The sequence below is a fragment of the Rhinopithecus roxellana genome, chromosome 18 (genome assembly GCF_007565055.1).
Source record: "Rhinopithecus roxellana isolate Shanxi Qingling chromosome 18, ASM756505v1, whole genome shotgun sequence".
NCBI lineage: Eukaryota > Metazoa > Chordata > Mammalia > Primates > Cercopithecidae > Rhinopithecus > Rhinopithecus roxellana.
Genome location: NC_044566.1, coordinates 76,165,894 through 76,189,137, shown reverse-complemented (window position 1 = coordinate 76,189,137; position 23,244 = coordinate 76,165,894). Strand labels below are relative to the sequence as shown.

The 23,244-nt window shown below is 35.9% G+C and overlaps 1 protein-coding gene across 3 annotated transcripts in view; it reads right to left on the bottom strand.

The window, feature by feature from the left end:
- The window catches only part of PIBF1 (progesterone immunomodulatory binding factor 1), a 245,544-nt gene that overhangs the window by 118,757 nt on the left and 103,543 nt on the right, over positions 1-23,244 (bottom strand). For all 3 annotated transcript variants that reach the window (XR_004054729.1, XM_010377651.2, XM_030922358.1), the window contains one exon: positions 10,105-10,270. Coding sequence is in view for 2 of the 3 variants with exons in the window: in XM_010377651.2 (XP_010375953.1) it covers positions 10,105-10,270 (166 nt within the window). In the remaining variant the exon portion in view is untranslated. The remainder of the gene's footprint in view (positions 1-10,104; positions 10,271-23,244) is intronic.

Here is a 23,244-nt window from a genome sequence, read left to right as displayed (position 1 = left end):
AGGTCTGTTGAGCCTAAAGCCCACAGGCCAATCCCTACCCAATACCACTAGAAGAGATTCTATCTGGGCAGAAAAGACCTTTCGTTTTTCTTTTATGATAAAACTAAGGAGAAAAGTTTTCAAATTCTACCACTGCCCAACAGTAAGGATGTGGATGCTCTGGTTAATTGTCTAGAGCTTGCAGTCCAATACCAGAGCCACTAAATACATGTAGCTAATTTTAGATTTAAGATTAACTAAAGAAGCTTGATTCCTCAGTGCACCAGCCATATTTCAAGTGCTAAATGACCACATGTGGCAAGTGGCTACTGAACTGGATAGTGCAGATATAGAACATTTCCATCATTACAGAAAGCTCTATTCAAAGCCCTGTTCAATATTCTTAGTTTCTTGAAGATAGGAATCAATTCTTAAAATTTGTGTGTGTAATTGGGCCCAGCACATGCTTACTGCCTAATAGATGCTCAGTTACAAAGTACTGCATACTATCAATTCAATTAACTATGCGCCAGGCTCTGGCTGAGACCTAGTAACATATTTTTAAAAAGGCCTTAGTCTAGGGGGGAGAATGAAGAAATAAAAATCACCCATAATTACACCATTTATAAATAAACTTTAGTGTCTGGATATGTTTGGCTGGGCACAGTGGCTCATGCCTGTAATCCTAGCACTTTGGGAGGCTGAGGCAGGGGGATCACTTGAGGTCAGGAGCTCAAGGCGAGCCTGGCCAACATGGTGAAATCCCATCTCTACTAAAAATATAAAAACATTAGCTGGGTGTGGTGGTGCATGCCTGCAATCTTAGCTACTCAGGAGGCTGAGGTGGGAGGATGGCTTAAACTGGGGAGGCAGAGGTCGCAGTGAGTCGAGACTGTGACACTGCATTCCAGCCTGGGAGACAGAGTGAGACTGTCTCCACCAAAAAAAAAAAAAAAAAAAAAAAAAAAAAAAAAAAAAAAAAAAAAAAAAGGATTTATTTCCTTCGAATGTTTTTCTATGTATATTGATTTTTACTGAACATGTAAACCATAGTCAAGACCATACTAATTTCACAACTGCATCCTTCATTCCATGTTTTTAATTAGCCTTTTCCCCAAATCTAAAATACCCAAGAACATGAAGTGCATGGACACAGCAAAATACACTATTTATAATATGCTAATTGAAAACTTCATCTACTGTTGGACACTTAAGTTACTTCCAATTTTTACATAATAAATAATGCTGCGACATGCATCATTTATATAAACCTTTATATGTATCTCTATTTCCTTAGATAAAATTCCTTCAAGTAAAATTACTGGATCAGCTTTTTTTTTTCCTTTCCATTTTATTTTGGGGGTTTACTTAATATTTAAAAGCTGAGGAAAGAGTAATACCACCCACTTGGTATATTACCTACTGACGCAGAGACTACAGGCTCTGATGCCAACAATCATTTTTTTTTTTTTTTTAAGCCACATGGCCCTTATTTATTTATTTTTCCGTAAGTTATTAGGGGTGCAGGTGGTATCTGGTTACACAAGTAAGCTCTTTAGCGGTAATTTGTGAGATCCTGGTGCACCCATCACCCGAGCAAGTATGCACTGCACCATGTATGTAGTCTTTTACCCCTTGCCCCCATTCCACTCTTCTCCCCAAGTACCCAAAATCTATTGTATCATACTTATGCCTTTGCATCCTTATAGCTTAGCTCCCACATATCAGTGAGAACATGCGACATTTGATTTTCCGTTCCTGAGTTACTTCCCTTAGAATAATAGTCTCCAGTCTCATCTAGGTCATTGCAAATGCTGTTACTTCATTCATTTTTATGGCTGAGTAGTATTCCATATATATATATCACAGTTTCTTTATCCACTCGATTGATGGGCATTTGGGTTGGTTCCATGATTTTGCAATTGTGAATTGTGCTGCTATAAATGTGTGTGCAAGTATCTTTTTCAAATAATGACTTATTTTCCTCTGGGTAGATGCCCAGTAGTGGGACTGCTGGATCAAATGGTAGTTCTTCTTCTAGTTCTTTAAGGAATCTCCACACTGTCTTCCATAGCAGCTGTACTAGATTAAATTCCCACCAGAAGTGTAGAAGTGTTCCCTAATTCCCGCATCCATGCCAACATCTACTGTTTTTTTTTTTCTTTTTTTTTGAGAAGGCGTCTTGCTCTTGTCACCCAGGCTGGAGTGTAGTGGCACGATCTTGGCTCACTGCAACCTCTTCCTTCTGGGTTCCAGTGATTCTCCTGCCTCAGTCCCCCGAGTAGCTGAGATTACAGGCACCCGCCATCATGCCTGGCTAATTTTTGTATTTTTAGTAGAGACAGGGTTTCACCATGTTGGCCAGGCTGATCTCGAACTCCTGACCTCAGGTGATCCACCTGCCTCGCTCTCCCAAAGTGTTGGGATTACAGGCATGAGCCACCTCGTCCAGCCTACTGTTTTTTGATTCTTTGATTATGGCCATTCTTGCAGGAGTAAGGGGGTATTACATCGTGGTTTTGTTTTGCATTTCCCCAATCATTAGTGATATTGAGCAAATTTTCATGTTTACTGGCCATTTGTATATCTTCTTTTGAGAACTGTCTATTCATGTCCTTAGCCCACTTTTTGACGGGACTGTTTTTTTTCTTACTGATTTGAGTTCACTGTAGATTCTGGATATTCGTCCTTTGTCAGATGTAGATTGTGAAGATTTTCTCCCATTTTGTGGTCTGTTTACTCTGTTGATTATTCCTTTTGCTGTGCAAAAGCTCTTTAATCAGGTCTCAGCTATTTAGCTTTGTTTGTTTTTTGTTTTGAGATGGAGTTTTGCTCTGGTTGCCCAGGCTGCAGTGGAATGACACGATCTCGAATCACCGCAACCTCTACCTCCCGGGTTCAAGCGATTCTCCTGCCTCAGCCTCCCGAGTAGCTGGGATTACAGGCATGTGCAACCACACCTGGCTAATTTTGTATTCTTAGTAGAGATGGGGTTTCTCCATGTTAGTCAGGCTAGTCTTGAATTCCCAACCTCATGTGATCTGCCTGCCTTGGTCTCCCAAAGTGCTGGGATTACAGGCATGAGCCACTGCACCTAGCCAGCTTTGTTTTCATTGCAATTGCTTTTGGGTTTCTGGTCATGGAATCCTTGCCTAAGCCAATGCCTAGATGGGTTTTTCTGATGTTAGCTTCTAGAATTTTTAGTTTCGGGTCTTAGGTTTAAGTCCTTAATCCATCTTGAGTTGATTTTTGTATTAAGGTGAGAGATGAGAATCCAGTTTCATTCTCCTACATGTGGCTAGCCAATTATCCCAGCACCATTTGTTGAAAAGGGTGCCCTTTCCCCACTTTATGTTTTTGTTTGCTTTGTTATAGATCAGTTGGCTGTAAGTATTTGGGTTTATTTCTGGGTTCTCTATTCTGTTCCATTGGCCTATGTGCCTATTTTTATACCAGTACCACACTGTTTTGGTGACTATGGCCTTATAGTATAGTTTGAAATCAGGCAGTGTGATGCCTGCAGATTTGTTCTTTTTGCTTAGTCTTACTTTTGCTATGTAGGCTCTTCTTTGATTCCACATGAATTTTAGAATTGTTTTTTTCTAACTCTGTGAAGAATGATGGTGGTATTTTGATGGGGGTTTCACTGAATTTGTAGATTCTTTTGGCAGTATGGTCATTTTCACAATATTGATTCTACACATCCGTGAGCATGGGATGTATTTCCATTCGTTTGTCATCTATGATTTCTTTCAGCAGTGTTTTGTAGTTTTTCTTATAAAGGTTTTTTGACTCCTTTGTTAGGAATATTCCTAAGTATTTTATATATTTTTTGCAGCTATACGAAAAGGAGTTGAGTTCTTGATTTGACTGTTTAGTCGCTGTTGGTGTATAGAAAAACTACCGATTTGTGTGCGTCAATCTTGGATTCGGAAACTTTGCTGAATTGTTTTATCAGTTCTAGGAGCTTTCTGGAGTAGTCCTTAGGGTTTTCAAGGTAAACGATCATATGGTAAGCAAACAAGGACAGTTTGACTTCCTCTTTACTGATCTGGATGCCCTTTATTTCTTTCTCGTTTGATTGCTCTGGCTAGGACTTCCAGTACCATAATGAGGAGGAGTGGTGAGAATGGGCATCCTTGTCTTGTTTCAGTCCTCAGGAGGAATGCTTTCAACTTTTTCCCATTCAGTATTATGTTGGCTGTAGGTCTGTCATAGATGGCTTTTACTATGTTAAGGTATGACAATTTTGCTGAGGGTATCAATCATAAAGCGATGCTGGGTTTTGTCTAATGCTTTTTCTGCATCTATTGAGATATAATTTTTGTTTTTAATTCTGTTTATGTGGTGTATCACATTTATTGACTTGCATACGTTAAACCATCCCAGCATCCCTGGTATGAAATCTACTTGGTCATGATGGACTATCTTTTTGATACGTTGTTGGATTCGGTTAGCTAGTATTTGTTAAGGATTTCAGCATTTATGTTCATCAAAGGTATTGGTCTGTAGTTTTCTTTTTTGGTTGTATCCTTTCCTGGTTTTGGTATTAGGGTGATGCTGGCTTCATAGAATGAATTAGGGAGGGTTCCTTCTTTCTCTATCTCGTGAAATAGTGTCAAAAGGATTGGTACCAATTCTTCTTTGAATGTCTGCTGGAATTCTGCTGTGAATCCATCTGGTCCTGGACTTTATTTTTGGTAATTTTAAAATTACTGTTTCAATCTTGCTGCTTGTTATTGGTCTTTTCAGGGTATCTAATTCTTCTTGATTTAAGTTAGGAGGGTTGCATTTTTTCAAGGAATTTATCCATCTCTTTTAGGTTTTCTAGTTTATATGTGTAATGGTATTCACAGTAGCCTTGAATAATCTTTTGTAGTTCAGTGGTGTCAGTTGTAATATCTCCTGTTTCATTTCTCAGTGAGGTTATTTGGATTTTCTTCTTTTCTTGGTTACTTTTGTTAATGGTCTATCTTTTTTTTTTTTTTTTTTGAGATGGAGTTTCGCTTGTTGCCCTGGCTGGAGTGCAATGGTGCAGTTTCTGCTCACTGCAACCTCCGCCTCCCAAGTTCCAGCAATTCTCCTACCTCAGCCTCCTGAGTAGCTGGGATTACAGGCATGCACCACCATCCACCATGCCCAGCTTTTTTTTTTTTTTTTTTTTTTTTTTTTTTTTTTTTTTTTTTTTGCATTTTTAGTAGAGACGGGGTTTCTCCATGTTGGTCAGGCTGGACTCAAACTCCTGACCTCAGGTGATCTGCCCACCTCAGCCTCCCAAAGTGCTAGGATTACAGGCATGAACCACCATGCCTGGAATGATCTATCAATTTTATTTATCTTTTCAAAGAACCAGCTTTTTGTTTCATTTATCTTGTGTATTTTTGTTGTTGTTGTTGTTCAAATTTCATTTAGTTCTGCTCTGATCTTGGTTATTTCCTTTCTTTTGCTGGGTTTGGTTTATTCTTGTTTCTCTAGTTCCTTCAGGTGTGACCTTAGATTGTCTGTCTGTGCTCTTTCAGACTTTTTGATGTAGGTGTTTAGGGCCATGAACCTTCCTCTTAGCTTTGCCTTAGCTGTATTCCAGAGGTTTGGATAGGTTGTATCATTATTGTCATTCAGTTCAAACAATTTTTAAATTTCCATCTTGATTTCATTTTTGACCCAATGCTCATTCAGGAGCAGGTTATTTAATTTCCATTATTTGTGTGGTTTTGAAGGTTCCTTCTAGATTGATTTCCAGTTTTATTCCACTGCAGTCTGACAGAGGGCTTTATATAATTTCAATTTTCTTAAATTTATTGAGGCTCATTTTATGGCCTATCATATGGTCTATCTTGGAGAAAGTTCCATGTGCTGTTGAATAGAATGTGTATTCTGCAGTTGTTGGATGAAATGTTCTGTTTATATCTGTTATGTTCATTTATTCCAAGGTACAGTTTAAAGCCAGTTAAATCCATTGTTTCTTTGCTGACTTTCTGTCTTGAAGACCTGTCTAATTCTGTCAGTGGAGTACTGAAGTCCTCCACTATTATTGTGTTGCTGTCTATCTCACTTCTTAGGTCTATTAGTAATTGTTTTATAAATTTGGGAGCTCCAGTATTAGATGCATTGTGATATTTTCCTGTTGGACAAGGCCTTTTACCATTACATAATGTCCCTCTTTGTCTCTTTCAACCACTGTTGCTTTAAAGTTTTTTTGTCTGATACAAGAATAGCTACCCCTGCTCGCTTTTGGTGTCCATCTGCATAAAATGTCTTTTTCCACACTTTTACTTTAAGTTTATGTGAGTCCTTATTTGTTAGGTGTGTCTCCTGAAGGCAGCAGATAGTTAGTTTGTGAGTTCTCATCCATTCTGCGGTTCTGTACCTTTTTAAAGTGGAGTGTTTAGGCCATTTACATCCAATGTTAGCACTGAAATGTGAGGTACCATTGCATTCATCATGCTCTTTGTTGCCTACTTTTTATTGTTTGGATTTTTAACTTATATTTTTGTTTTATAGGTCCTGTGTGATTTATGTTTTAAAGAGATTTTGTTTTGATATGTTTCCAGGATTTGTTTCAAGATTTAGAGCTCCTTTTAGCTGTTCTTGTATTGGTGGCTTGGTAACGGTGAATTCTCTCAGCATTTGTTTATCTGAAAATGAGTGTATCTTTCCTTCATTTATGATGCTTAGTTTCACTAGACACAAAATTATTGGCTTATAATTGTTTTGTTTGAGGAGGCTGAAGATAGGACCCTCTAATCCTTTCTAGCTTGCAGGCTTTCTGCTGAGAAATCTGCTGTCACAGCTCTTAAGAATCTTTCCTTTGTCTTAACTTTGGATAACCTGATGGCAATGCGCCTAAGTGAAAATATTTTTCCAATGAATTCCCCAGGTGTTCTTTGTGCTTCTTGTATTTGTATGTCTAGGTCTCTAGCAAGACCAGGGAAGTTTTCCTCAATTAGTTCCCCAAATACGTTTTCCAAGCATTTAGAACTGTCTTCTTCCTCAGGAACACCAATTATTCTTAGCTTTGGTTGTTTAACATAATCCCACACTTCTTGGAGGCTTTGTTCGTATTTTCATATTCTTTTTTCTTTGTCTCTGTTGGATTGTGTTAATTCAAAGACTTTGTCCTCAAGTTCTGAATTTCTTTCTTCTACTTGTTCAATTCTATGGCTGAGACTTTCCAGAGCATTTCGCATTTCTAAAAGCATGTCCAAAGTTTACTGAATTTTTGATTTTTTTTTATTCTTTTAGCTATTTCCTTGAATATTTCTCCCTTCACTTCTTGTACCATTTTTTTTTTTTTTTTTTTTTTTGATTTCCTTGCACTGGACTTCACCTTTCTCTGGTTCCTCCCTGATTAGCTTAATAACTAACCTCTTAAATTCTTTTTCAGGTAAATCAGGGATTTCTTGGTTTAGATCCACTGCTGGTGAACTAGTGTGATTTTGGGGGGCACTGAAGAGCTTCGTTTCGTTATATTACCAGGGTTGGTTTTCTGGTTCCTTCTCATTTGGGTAGGCTCTGTCAGAGGGAAAGTCAAGGGCTGAAGGCTATTGTTCAGATTCTTTTGTCCCACGAGGTGTTCCCTTGATGTAGTACTCTCCCCCTTTTCTGTGGATGTGGCTTCCTGTGAGCCGAACTGCAGTGATTGTTGTCGCTCTTCTGGGTCTAGCCACCCAGCGAGTCTACTCAGCTCCAGGCTGGTACTGGGGGTTTCTGCACAGTCTTATGATGTGAACTGTCTGTGGGTCTCTCCATCATGGATACCAGCACCTATTCCGGTGGAGTGGCAGAGGGTGCAATGGACTCCATGAGGGTTTTTAGCTTTGGTGGTTTAATGCTCTATTTTTGTGCTGGTTGGCCTTCTGCAAGGAGGTGGTGCTTTCCAGAAAGCATCAGCTGTATGGAAAGGGACCAGCAGTGGGTGGGGCCCTGGAACTCCCAAGATTATATGTCCTTTGTCTTTTGCTGCCAGGGTGGGTAGGGAAGGACCACCAGGTGGGGGCAGGGCTAGCTGTGTCAGAGCTCAGACTACCCTTAGGTCAGTCTTGCTGCAGCTAATATGGGGAATGGGAATGAGATTCCTAGGTCACTGGAGTTGTGTACCTAGGAGGATTATAGCTGCCTCTGCTGAGTCATGCAGGTTGTCAGGGAAGTTGGGAAAAGCCACCAGTCACAGACCTCATCCAGCTCCCACGAAAACTGAAGGGCTGGTCTCACCCCCACTGCCCCCCGACACAACAGCCCCTAGTCTGTTTCCAGGCCCAGGGCGAGTTGGGCTTGAAAACTTGCCCGAGGCTTTCCACCTCTCAGAATATTTGGGGTGTCTCCCAGGTCCTGCAGGAGCAGTCCGCTTCCTTCAGAGGGTCTCCGCGTCCTCTTAGGATTGCTGGTTTGTTCTTGCAGTTGATCTGGAGCTAAAATTCACAATCTGGTCAATCTTCTAAGGCCTTTAACACAGATTACCATAATGTCCAGAAGGGCTGTTTCATTTTCTGACTCATGAGATTTTACACTTTAGGGTACTCTTGCCAGCACTTTAAAAACAACATACAGACCTATCTAAAGGTAAAAAAAAAAGTTTAAATTTATATTTCGTTAATTTTCAGTGAGAATTCATATTTTCATTTATTTGTTAGCAATTTGCATTTCATTTCTTGGAAATGGTCCATTCCTTTTTTCCCCACTTATTTATGTAGAAGGGAAAAGTATGTCACCTTGATAAAGTATCTTTTAAAATTAAGGACATAAGCCCTTTGTCATATATAACACAAATAGTGTTTTTCAGTTTCTATTTTGCCTTTAATGTTATTCATATTATTTTAAATATTAATTTTAAATATAAATTTTACAAATTTATGAATTTTATGAATTTATGAATTTTAAATTTTATGAATTTAAAAAATAAATTCAGCTTTTATTTTTCCTATATAATTTCTTTCCTTGCCTTCATCAGATTAACAGATTAATTCCCAAAGTAAACATAAGATATAATTTCATCTGTATTTACTTTAAAAAATTTTTTTGACAGAGTCTTGCTCTGTTGACCAGGCCAGAGTGCAGTGATGTCATCTCAGCTCACTGCAGCCTCGACCTCCTGGGCTTAAGCAGTCCTCCCTGCCTCAACCCCCAAGTAGCTGGGACTACAGGTGTGTGCCACCACACTTAACTAACACATTTTTTAAGTAGTAGATGAAGTTTCACTATGTTGGCCAGGCTGGTCTATAACTCCTGACCTCAGGTGATCCACCAACCTCAGTCTCCAAAAGTGCTGGGATTACAGGCGTGACTCACTGCACCTGGCTCATCTGTATTTACTTCTAATACTTTTATAGCTACACACACACACTATATGTATATAATATATATTATATATATATATGCACCCTAGTAATCCATCTGCTATATGGTATGAGGTATTGAGTCAACTATTTTCTCTAAATATTCAAATGATTATCACAGCATCATTTATTGTCCAATCCATACTTTCCCTACTGATTTGAAATGTGACCTTTACCATGTATAAATTCTTAAATTTATGTAAATATGTTTTGGGGCTTTGCATTTTATACCATTCGTGAACTAATTTTGTGTGCAGCTTAATTATTCTTGCCTCAGAACACACTTTAAAATGTGATATATATTTCCATTATTTCTTTTTAAAAGGTACTTTTAAAAAGATTGACTATTCTGTATTTGTTTTTCTTTCCAGTTGTACTATAGAATTATTTTCAGTTAAAAAATATGCTGGCGTCGGATTAGATAGAAACATCATATTATTTGATGAAAACTGAAAAAAATGTATACTTCATTCCCTTCCAGAAACATGGTGTTTCATTTCACATGTCAGTGAAGTTCTATAGTTTTCTTCATATAGATTCTGCACTGTTCTTATTAAAAATATTCCAAGTCATTATGTACTTTTGGTTGCTATTGTAAATGAGATTTTTCTTATTTTTGTTTCCTAACAATTCCATTCCTTTTCAGTATACATCTTTCTGAAATACATATTTCCTTTTTTTTTTTTTGCAGGATAGTGCCACATCCTATAGGAGAAACGAAGCTCAATATAACTCTCGCACTTAGGGACTTTACATGCCATGCTAATGTGGAAAGAAAAGCTTGTACATGTACCTCTAATTTTTTCTGATATTTTTCACATTCCAATTGACACTGTGTAAGATTTCTTGCCGTTTCCTCTTGTAGAAGTTGAACACGCTCACTTTCAAAAGATTTTAATTTACTTTGATGGAGAAATTCTGTTACTTTGCTTTCTGTACTAAGTTGTAGTTCTCTGTACCTGAAAGAAGCAGAATGGTTATGACACTCTAAAGAAAGCAGTCTCAATGATTTATATACTCATAAACTTTACTTCTACATTTTCTACTCCCCCATATTTGCGCAGTTAATAATTTACATTTATTTAGCAAAGTTTTTATAAAGAATTTAGGTAGGTGTATGTATGAAAATATGTAATTCCAGTGAACATATCAATTAACTTTTACCATTCTACCCTTATTTTCATTCCTTCTACCCCAAAATAATTATTTCCTATTATTTTGTAAATGGCAAGAACAAATTTCAGTTACATTGCTTGGAATGATTTAATTTCTATACTTTTCATAGGCCTTCTTAAATCTATGGCATTGTTTCCCAGCTTACTATTTCATCCTAAGTCTAAATAATGTCAGATGGAGAAGAAAGCAATGAAATATGCACATTAAACTACAAATTCTTGAAACACTTGCAAAATAAACTTAGTAAATATACATATATTTTGATATTACAAGAAAAAAATGCACAAACTGTGAAGATAAATACAGGCCTACAAGTAGGCTATTACAACTCAGATAAGGAACATTCTCCTCATTCCATAGGTATAACTAATAATAAAAACATTTCCACTTAACATATAAATCACCACATACTATAAATTTGAAAATGCTTAAGGCTGATTGTGTTCTAACAGAAAAGTAAAATACAGATACACTGTATCTTTTCAGGGAGCTATTATGAACCCAGTATAATGCTAGGTATGTTATTAAAATTCATTTATTCAAATATTTATTGAGCTAGTCAGTATGCTAGGTAATGTGTATATATTGGTAGATAAAATATTGCTTTTAAAAATAACTTACAGTTTTCTGGGGAGAACAGGCAAATAAACATGAAAATTCAATGGAGTACAGTAAGTGCTTCAATAGGGTAATCCCTAGGATCAATGGGAACATATATGAAGGAGACCTAACTTGGTTTGTGTAGAGGCTGTGTGTGTGTGTGTGTGTGTGTGTGTGTGTATGTGTGTGTGTGTGTAAGGCAGGAGGAGGTAAGGGGTGGGAAGTATTCTAGGGAGAAGAAATGTGAGTTATGTGCAGGGCAGTGAAGCAGAGAGCATAGTCACTTCACAGTGATAGTCTTTCTGCTATTACATAATATTCATAACTGACATTTCTGAGGTAAGATAAATTTTAAAATGCTTTTTAAAGGCTATTTCACTCCTGTCAGTGAGTCAAAATACCATTCAAAATATAATCAGAGAAGACAGGCATTAGATACACACCATGGGCTACTTCAAGTCTCAGATTGGTGGAAGTTCCATACAATGCACATTTCACATTAATATAGAGTAAAGCTTTAAAGTGAATGTCAGTTTTTGTGATTAACTTTTTTGGAAAATCCTGGTATTAATTATATAAAACTTTCTACAATTTTATTAAAAGATACCTTTTTATATAGAAAAACAAACACTGATAAATTACCTACTAAGACATAATTCATATACCATAAAATTCACTCTTTTAACATACACAATTCCGTGGTTTTTAGCTTATTTACAAAGTTGCACACCATTATCTAATTAAAAACATTTTAATTACCCTAAAAAATCCCCATGTTCATTAGTCACTCCCTATTCTCCTCCTCATCCAGGCCTGGCAACCACTGACTTACTTTTTGTCTCTAAAAGTTTGCTTACTCCGAACACTTCATATAAATGGAATCATATAATATGTGGCCTTCTGGTGTTTTCAAGGTTCATTCATGTTGTAGCATGAATTAACATTTCATTCCTTTTTATAACCGAATAACATTCAATTGTATAACTATATCACATTTTGCTTATCCATCATCAGTTGATGGACATTTGGGTTGCTTCTGATTTTGGGCTACGATGAATAATGCTACCATGAACATTTATGTACAAGCTTTTGTGTAAACATGAATTCATTTCTCTTGGTTATATACCTAGGAACAGAATCGCTATGTCATATGTCACTCTATTTTTAACTTTTTGAGAAACTGCCCAAACTTTTTCCAACATGGTTGTACCATTTTACATTCCTGTCAGCAATAACAAGGGCGCCAATTTCTCCACATTCTCAACAACACTGATCTTTGTCTGCCTTTTGATTATGCATCCTAGAGTGTGTGAAGTGGTAAAAAAAAATACCTTTTACTAAAAAAATTTATTAATTCAACATTTTATGACATAAAAATGTCCCTGTACTCTTTGAGGCAAGTTGTTTTATAAATATAAATGTCTTAAATGTGTGAAATCAATACCTTCTTTGTATGTGAGACTAGGACATACATAGACCATATTATGAAATAAATTCTGGAAAAATAATTTAGAATGTGATTATCTTTAAATTATCTTTAAGATAATTTATCCTAAAAAGATTAAACTGCAAATTTTGCCTTTTTATGGATTCAAGACGTTGTTGCTTCGGATATCAATGCCAACTCCAAATAGGTAATTAAAGACTTAGCTTTTAGCATCACCGGTTTCTATTCATTACATGGCACCTGAAAGTTACTTTTAGCACTAATATTATTTCCTTATATTGAAAAGTTAAACAGTAAACAGTATTTAGACATTTAGAATATAGAAAATTTAACAGAAGTTAAACAATAAACCATCTAGGTGGTAACAAGAATTATCTCCTAAAAATTTGAATATAGTAAGTTTCATAAATTGAAGTTTCGTAAAATGAAATCGTAATTCTAACGGATTAGTCTATTCCCATGTTGTTTACATAAGTGAAAGGATCTGCCTCAAATTATTAAGTCTGTGTAATTATTTTGTTAAACTGAACTCTGAAAACGTTGAACAAACATAGCTACAAAAGTAGCTCCAACAGTGAGGAACTGATGATGCCCAGGAGCTAGTTTCGGGTAACTCCCACTTAACTTGTTTTTGCTAATATAACCCATCACATTTTACTTTGTTGACTCAGACTTCTCATCTCATACTCTCAATCTGAACATCTTGAGGTAAGTCAGTATTATTCATACATTAACAACTTCATGTTTGATATTCTAATTTATTAGCATAGTAACCTTAAGAGGTCATATTTTCCACACAGAATCTCCACCTATCCTCACAACCATCTCATCCCCAGGCCCAAAATTTGGCTTCATTTGTCTTTATGCTACATTTGTAACTGGGTTTTTAGTTTTCATAAGACCCAACCATATATCACATACTACTTTAAAAAAACAGAAAGGACTAGAACTAATGGTTTGCTCTGAAGGAATATTCACTGCAACAGCGCTTCTGGGGTTGGAAGTACAGGGAGAAAAAGTGTTAAAAGGTAAAAATCAGCTATTACACAGTGAGCTACAAAGAAAGTAATTAAACTCCCAGTAGCAAGACATGTTCTGTGACGCTGAGAAATAACCACAGGACAGACATCAATGTGACACTGGAGTCTCACAAATAGGAAAACGTATTTGTTAATAAAAATACTAGATAAAACATCAAATAACAGGTTTTCATAACAAAATTTACATTGGCAGTCTTTACATGTAGACTCTACAGGGGAAGTTTCACTTGTTAGACTTGATGTATTGAGCCACGCATGTATATGGTTTATTCCCAACTCTTATTAACAAAGTCAATATTGAGTAAAAGTAATACAGTGAAAGACCGATATTTAACCCATTTTAACTGCTTATTTAATCTCACTTTTTTATTTCAATGAGAAACAACTGATTTTTGAATTCTGTACACAAAATGTTCATGGCTTGTACTACATTAAAAATTCTGAACCCAGTTATCAAATCTTGTTCGGTAAACAGGCATTCTAAGGCAGAATACCTAAAAAGTAGTAAAACTCAGTGGTGAGGTTCATGTAATGACCAGGGCCAGAATATGGTACTTGCATTAAGAAATTTAACAACCGGTCCAGGTTGGAAGTAAGACAGTGCAGTAGTTGAGGCAAAGCATTTATCTGTATGTGGCAGGACAACTGTGTACAGTTAAAGAGTATGGTAAGTAAGACCCTGCCCCAAGGCAGACTGGCCAAAGAAGTTAAGCAAAGTCACAAGATTTCCAGTACCAGTAAAGGTTCATGGAAGGATTTTTAGTATTTAGTTATTAGGCAAATTAATAACAAAGCGCTGAAAGATACTTTCAACTTTATGTTGAAATATGGAGAGATGGGTCAATAAAGAGAGAATATTGTAGCTTAGAAGAATACACAGAAGTAGGTAGTCAGAGAGAGACTGCTAAGTTTTTTGTGTGAGCAGGAAAATTTAGTTTTAAATTCCACAAGTAAGTGGGGCAGAGATTGATAAACTTTCTACACTTGAAAGAACTGTGAAACAAAGATGGGCCTGAATCTCCAGATAGATTCAGTCTTTGGTAGATTCAGTTGTAAAAAATTGGAGTTGACAAGGACAGAAGCTGATGTGTCTAGTCAACTGAGAATTCAGTCTTGCTCATAAGGATAAGCTGTTTATATTTTCATAAAATTTCTTCTCTGAACAGTAAATATTTTCAAATTTATTTTCAATTCTATAAATAATTTACCAAATCCACTGTGAGGCTAAAAACTCCAAACATTACAAATAAAGATTACAGACTTCTTCTTCTTCTTTTTTTTCTTTTTTGTAGAGACAGGGTCTCACTATGTTGCCCAGGCTGGTCTCGAAATCCTGGGCTCGAGCCATCCTCCCATCTCAGCCTCCCAAAGTGCTGGGATTACAGGTGTGGGTCACTGCACTTGGCCCAGACCTCTATCACTACTCTCAATTCCATTTCTCCTTTGAGAGATAATCACTGTTATTAGTTTTCTGTGTATCTAGGAGGTTTTTCTCTAAAACATGCATGCATATCACATATCAATTGATGTATCAGTTTTCTTTTTTTTTTTTAAACAAATGGCATATCACACATATTCTTCTCTGTAACTTCCTTTTTTCATGTAGACTGTCCTGGGATCTGTTTTTTCAATGTCTATACCTCATTCTTTTCATTTGCTGTATAACAGAGCACAATGTGGACATAATCATTTAATTAATTCCAAATAATTTAATTCTAAACAGATTAACATTTAGATTATTTCAAAATGCTTCAAAGCATTATACACAGAGCTTCAAAGATCATCCTAAGAATTGTCTCCCATGCACAAGTAAATGTTTAAGAAAGACACCATGAAGTGAAATTGTGTCAAAAGATTTTAAATTTTGATACTGCCATTTTTCTTCCCAAATGGCTACATCAATTTAAAATGAAACTCTAAGTGTATGAAATATGGTTTCTGCATGTCCTCACCAATATTTGATATTATTCTCTATAAATGTTTGCCATGCATATTACGTATGAATTATGCTTTCATGTAGAATTTGCTATCCTTCCCTCAATATTATAACTTAAAAATCTTCTTATGTTATTAAACCTCCTTCAAAAATAAGATTTTCAATTGGCCTCATACTTTTCCATTCTCAACAATTCTTTCATTGTTAAATAGTTAACCTCTTCCCAACTTCTCACCTGTTGTTCACAACAAACAGTATACCCAGTTTATTCATCCACCAAGTGCAATGGGCTTTACTCTGAATGGCTGAATTTCCAAAAACAAAACTCATCTTTGAAGGAAGAAGACTTTTAAAATGAAAAGTTATTCCAAGAACTGTGCTGTAAAATAAGTGAACTGAGCAATACCAACACAGTTGGAAAAAGCATACAGGCTTCTACTGTATTGACCTTGGTGGAGGGTATTCTCATTTGTGTCCATATATTCTGATGTGCTTCTTTTAAAAATAAAAACTTGACTCATTACATACATATTTAGATACGAATCATGGATATCTCTAAAATCACACAAGGACACTGAGTTATATAAAAAGAAAGGAAGTGTACATCCTAAAGAAATAATAAATAATATACCATATAGGTAAAGATATCTGGGAAGAGAGAGGTGAGAGGAGAAAATTAGTTGTTTTTACACTACATGATTCAACTTAAAATTAATTTTACTGAAGGCAACTCAAAATTTTTTTTTTTTTTTTTTTTTTTTTTTTGAGGCGGAGTCTGGCTCTGTCGCCCAGACTGGAGTGCAGTGGCCGGATCTCAGCTCACTGCAAGCTCCGCCTCCTGGGTTTACGCCATTCTCCTGCCTCAGCCTCCCGAGTAGCTGGGACTACAGGCGCCCGCCACCTCGCCCGGCTAGTTTTTGTATTTTTACTAGAGACGGGGTTTCACCGTGTTAGCCAGGATGGTCTCGATCTCCTGACCTCGTGATCCGCCCATCTCGGCCTCCCAAAGTGCTGGGATTACAGGCTTGAGCCACCGTGCCCGGCCTCAAAAAATTTTTTATATGAGAAATTTAAAAAATAAAAAAATTAAGTACTTTCCATTTAAATAATTTTGGCTTAGATATATCTTTTACTTCTCACAACAAAGTGTTATTAGGTAAACAGAGATGAGGTATTACCACATCAGTGTCTAGTATAGGGTATAGGTCTTTGGTTATTTTTTATATCCTGAAAACATTTGAAAGATGTCAGAATACAAAAATAAGCACACCTACCTTATTATACCTGATCTATAACTTCTAATTGACTTTAAGAAAACAAGAAGTATCCAAGTTTTATGTATTTCAAAAACTATAAAACTACATTCACACATATATATATCTATATCATAACTTACAGAGAATATATCTGAAATTACTTTCATGTTATTAAAATACAAAATGTTATCTTACAGATTTTACTTCTGCGCATTACTGCTACTTACTGTTCTACCAACTGTTTTCTTTTGCTTTTCAGTTATCTGTATATTTAAAAAATTTTAAATATATACCTAGATACTGAATCAAAATTATTTTTGATGAAAATTAGGGGAGCAATTACATTAATTTAAAAATGTACATATAAAATTATAGAGCCCAAAGATGTCCAGTAAGTTGGAAAAAAAATGAAAAACTATAGAGTAACACAGTTATCTGTACAGTTCTCTACACAGGTGTTTCCCTTCCAACTGTGAAATTTTCCAAATTGAAAAGCAAGAAGGTAGGGAAAACTTATAAAGCCAACATTAATGTTGCAACAATGATGCATAAAGAACATGAGAAAGGAATTTAAAAGGAGTTTGGGTATTTCTCCAAACGTTTCTGCCATTTCGATGATTTCTTCAACCAGTTCACTTCTCAGCTGCAATACTACATCTGTCATTTTTGGCTTAGAAGCTAATTCTTAAATGAATGTGAGAGGTCTGTTTTTGCTGAGTTAAAAACGCTGAGTATGTTTGACAACTGTACCATGGATTTATAAGAATTTCAAGCATGTATTTGGAGTAATTCAATGCATCCATCATATCACGATCAAATAAAATATGTGTCATTAATAAACAACATGTAGTAATATCTGGTCATCTTATAAAGGCAAAAAAATAGGTACTACAGGTATGTGAAGAGTACTTAACTGAAACAAATGTAAGGAAAGGAATGTTGCCATAAAATAAAAGCATGTATGAGATAAAATTAGAGTAAAACATTTTATAACAGTGTTTGATTGGGTCTGTTTTCCCTTTTGTGTCAACATGACAACAAACACTTAAAATTCAGCTTGAATTATCCTCTGAACCAAGAGTATTTATTATATTAGTGCTTCATAGCACTCAAAACTCTATTTCATGCTGCTTTTAATGTATATCTCAGTGCTGGTCTACATTAAAGAAAAAAAATTCAGAACATATAAACTGAATCTTTAAAAGTCATTAGAAAAAGCACTTATGGGGGGATGCTTTTATGAAGAATAGTGTAAAGTATTAATAGTAGCAGGATGGAGGCTAATCATGCTTTTGTCCTATTTTTCAGTAATATATAGCTCAAGAAAATAAATTTACTATGGTTAACATACATATTGTAAAAGGCAAAAAGGGATGTAAAAGTCATTTATTTAGATGAACTTCCTAATAACAGGCAAGCCCTATAAATGCTAATTTATCCAAATTAGTGTTCTGAAATGGGTTAGGGAATACTCCAAAAAACTCCTGAATACAGCAACCAGAGTTATGGGTCTTTAAGCCTAGGTGGTCTTGTAGTAAAGCTGGATCATTAGCAACATTTTTTTCTTTTCTAAGGATGAGGATGACTCCTGAGGTTGACTTTATCTAGCCTGACCAGGGAGGACCATCAGAATTACTTGTGGAACTTCAAAGAACTCTAGATACCATGGTTCTGCCTGCGACCTTCTGAATCAAAATCCTTGGGGGAAAACTTGAGCATGTTGAGTTCTGGATAATATGAGCTAACACAAGTAAAATGTTCACAACAACACACCATACAATTAAAATATAAGTTACGCGAGTGCAGGAATCTTGTCTAATCCATCTTTGGATTCCTAAGATTTCGTATATATTCTGGTATATTGTAAGCTCTTAATGAGATAATGGTATATCCAGAATATTACTAACTCTTAATGCTTACTGAGTGAATGAATGGAGTCATAGTAACCATGAGGTTTTTAGGTGTTATAAAATTAGAATGCTAAATAGGTTCAAGCCAGGATAGAAAACATTAAAATATTAAATACCAATTTGATGAGGGGCAGTCTCTTACTGAAGTATGAAAAAACCAGTGAACTAAGATTATTGTTTCCAGGCTTAGGTGTCAGTAAAAGATGAAAACAAATTACAGAGAGTGAAGAAAAGAGAAACCAAAATGATTATCGGTTAGGTGTGACCAAACTACAAAAAAGATTAAACTTTCAAAAAATATATAGTTTGGATAATGGCTAAGGTGGTAGAAGGAGACATGATAACATTCTAAAAACACTTACAAAAAAGAAATGCAAAAAAGGGAGCAAAAGTACTGTGATATGACAGGCTCTACTATCTGAGTTCTGTAACAAGTTAAAATTATTACAAATTTTATATACAATTTTAGGAATCTATGTGCAACTCACTAGCCTACCTACAAGAATGTAATAAAGTCTATCATAAGGGCATATAAAACAGAGGTAAAGAAGAAAAACGTAACATAGTAAGAACTAAATCACTATTTCCCCACTTCTTATTTCTGTCTAATTAGACTTAATGGACTAAATAATTACTTATTAGTATTTCTGTTAAATTCTATCTTGGGACGTTCAAAGAAATAGAGAGTAAATATAATCTTATGTTAGGTACTCAGTAAACACATATTATGTTATAATTATATTTTTATTTTCTATGACTGTTTATAAAATGAGAAAGTTTAAAAGTTTCAGAAAAAGTCTACACACTTTGGTATCTATTTAACCATCTCTAACATTTCAGGATAAAAAAGAAATAATAAAGAGCCTAATATAATCAAAGCAACTCAGTAAGCATTAATTTAATTAAACAAACTCCAATTTAAACATCTGACATTATTATTCCAAAGAAATGTCTTCTCTCAAACATTTTCCTGGGCCTTGCTTTTCTCCCTACACTTTTCTCATGTCCTCCCCTGCAGAAAGTGTTGCTTTTCCTCTCTAGGTTGGCTGAAATTTGGTGCTTTTATTATTGCTCTGTCCCTTATTCCTCTTCTCTCGCTTCCTACTGTAACCATAACTAAGTGGGTTGTGAGAGGCTTGCGATATTAATAAAAAGCCAGTGATGAACTTTAAAGGCGTTTACTATGCTAAGAGGAAACTTGAATTGGCATGATGCCTATCAGGATGTGTACAGATCAATACAAAAGGAAAGGAGTCTAACATTTGAGCGCTTTTATTTATGTCATATACAGGTATAAATAGTTTTTTCATCTAATCATCTCCAAAGCACTAATACAGAATTTAGGATTATTCTTTTTAAAAAATCTTTAATTTTTATAGGTACATAGTAGGTATATGGGATATTTTGATACAGGCATACAATGTGTAATAATTCCATCAGGGTAAATGAGGTATCCATTACTTCAAGGATTTATCCTTTGTGTTACAAACAATCTAATATACTGTTTTAGTTATTGTATGCATGTATGTATGTAAGTATGTATGTAGGTATGTATGTGTATTTTTAGTAGAGACGGGGTTTTGCAATGTTGGCCAGGCTGACCTCAAGTGATCCTCCCGCCTCAGCCTCCCAAAGTGCTTGGATTACAGATGTGATCCACCACACCTGGTCTAGTTATTTTAAAATGTACACTTAGGCCAGGCGCAGTGGCTCATGCTTGTAGTCCCAGAAGTTTGGGAGGCTGAGGTGGGCGGATTATTTGAGGTCAGGAGTTCGAGACCAGCCTAGCCAAAATGGTGAAAGCCCTTCTCTACTAAGAATAGAAAAAATTAGCTGGTGTGGTGGCACATGCCTGTAATCCCAGCTACGCAGGAGGCTGAGGCAGGACAATCACTTGAACCTGGGAGGCGGAGGTTTGCAGCGGGCAGAGATCACGCCACTATACTCCAGCCAAGGCTAGAGCTACCGTAAGATCCAGCAATCACTGATCCAGTATAAAGCCAGAGAGAGATTCTGTCTAAAAAAAAATGTACAATTAAATTGTTACTGACTGTAGTCACCATGTTGTGCTTCCAAATAGATCTTATTCCACCTTCCTATTATTTTCGTACCTATTACCCATCTGACGTTCTCCCAACTACCCTTCCGGTAACCGTCTCTGGTTACCATCATTCTACTTTCTATCTCTATGAGTTCAGCTGTTTTAATGTTTAGCTCCCACAAACAAGTGAGAACATGCAAAGTTTTTCTTATTGTGCCTGGCTTATTTTACTTAACATAATGACCTCCAGTTCCATTCATGTTGTTGCAAATGACAGAATTTCATTCTTTTTTATGGCTGAAGAATACTCCATTGTGTATAAGTACCATATTTTCTTCAGTATCTGTTGATGGACACTTGGGTTGCTTCTAAGTCTTGGCTACTGTAAATACTACTGCAATAAGTATGGAAGTGCAGATATTTGTTTGATATACTGACTTCCTTTCTTTTGGGATATACAAAAAACTAAAAATAGAGCTACCATATGATCCAGCATAAAGCTACCATATGATCCAGCATAAATCTACTTTTAGTTTTTTTGAGGAACCTTCAAACTGTTCTCCATAGTGGTTGTACTAAGTTACATTCCCACCAACAGTGTATGAGGGTTCTCTTTACTCCACATCCTCGTCAGCATTTGTTATTGCTTGTCTTTTGGATAAATGCCCTTTTAACTGGGGTGAGATGATGTCTCATTGCAGTTTTGATTTGCATTTCTCTGATGATCAGTGATGTTGAGTACCTTTCCATAACCCTGTTTACCATATGTATGCCTTCTTCTGAGAAATGTCTATTTAGATCTTTTGCCCATTTAAAAATCGTATTATTAGATTTTTTTCCTACTGAGTTGTTTGAGCTCCTTATATATTCTGGTTATTAATTCCTTGTCAGATGGATTGTTCGCAAATATTTTCTCCCATTTTGTGGGTTGTCTCTTCACTTTGTTGATGATGTCTCCTTTGCTATGCAGGGGCTTTTTTTACTTGATATTATCCTGTTTGTCCATTTTTGCTTTGGCTGCCTGTGCTTGTGGGGTATTACTCAAGAAAACTTTGCTCAGAACAATGTCCTAGAGAGTTTCTTCAATGTTTTAGTAGTTTTATAGTTTGAGGTCTTAGATTTAAGTCTTTGACCCATGTTGATTTTACTCTTGTATATGGCAAGAGATAGAGGTCTAATTTTATTCTTCTGCATATGGACATCCAGTTTTCCCAGTATCATCTATTGAAGAGACTGTCCTTTCCCCAATGTATATTCCTGCCATCTTTCTCAAAAATAAGTTCACTGGAGACGTATGGATTTGTTTCTGATTTCTCTATTTTTTTCCAGTGTGTCTGTTTTTACACTGGTACCATGCTGTTTTGGTTACTACAGCACTGTAGTATATTTTGAAGTCAGGCAATGTGATTCCTCCAGTTTTGTTCTTTTTGCATAGGATAGCTTTGGCTATTCTGGGTCTACTGTGGTTCCATATATATTTTAGGATTTTTTTTTTTTTCTACTCCTGTGAAGAATGTCATTGGTATATTGAGAGGTACTGCATTGAATCTGTAGACTGCTCTAGGTAAGTATGGACATTTTAACAAGATTGATTCTTCCAATCCATGAACGTGGAATAAATCTTTCCATCTTTCGTGTGTTCTCCTCAATTTCTTGCACCAGTGTTTTATAGTTTTCATTGTAAAGATCTTTTACTTCTTTTTTCTTTTTTTCTTCTTTTTCAAGATGCCTAGGCTGGAGTGAAATGGCATGACCTCGGCTCACTGCAACCTCTGCCTCATGGGTTCAAGCAACTCTCCTGTCTCAGCCTCCCACGTAGCTGGGATTACAGATGCACACCACCACGCCTGGCTAATTTTTGTATTTTTAGTAGAAACGGGGTTTCACCATGTTGGCCAGGCTGGTCTCAAACTCCTGTCGTGATCTGCCGGCCTCAGCCTCCCAAAGTGTGGGATTACAGGCATGAGCCACTGCACCCAGCCACTTCTTTAATTCCTAGGTATTTAATTTTATTTGCAGCTTTAATTCCTAGGTAAATGGGAATACTTTCTTAGTTTCTTTTTCAGAATGTTCACTGTTGGCATATAGAAACATGGATGACATGCAAATTCCTGAAACGTTTTGCTTTGTTTAAAAAAAAAAAAATCCTATCATTTAATAACAAGGATAATTTGACTTCTCCCTTAACAATTTGATTGCCCTTTATTTCTTCTCCTTGTCTGGTTGCTTTAGCTGGGAATTCTCATATTACGTTGAATCACAGTGGTGAAAGTGGGCAAGCAATTATTCTCTTTTTAGAGATAAAGATTCTGAGACTCAGAGAAGTTAATAACTTGCCCAAGTAAGTAGGAAAGCTGAAATCTGCACATAAGTAGTCAAATTTCTAAGATCACGAACACACCAAAAGAACAAATGGCAAAAAAATTTATCTAAATAGACATTGTGGCTAAAAATAAAAATTCAGCCACAGTATCATCTAGGGATTCAAACAGTGAAAAAATTTGAAAAGCAGTGAAAATGAAGTGAA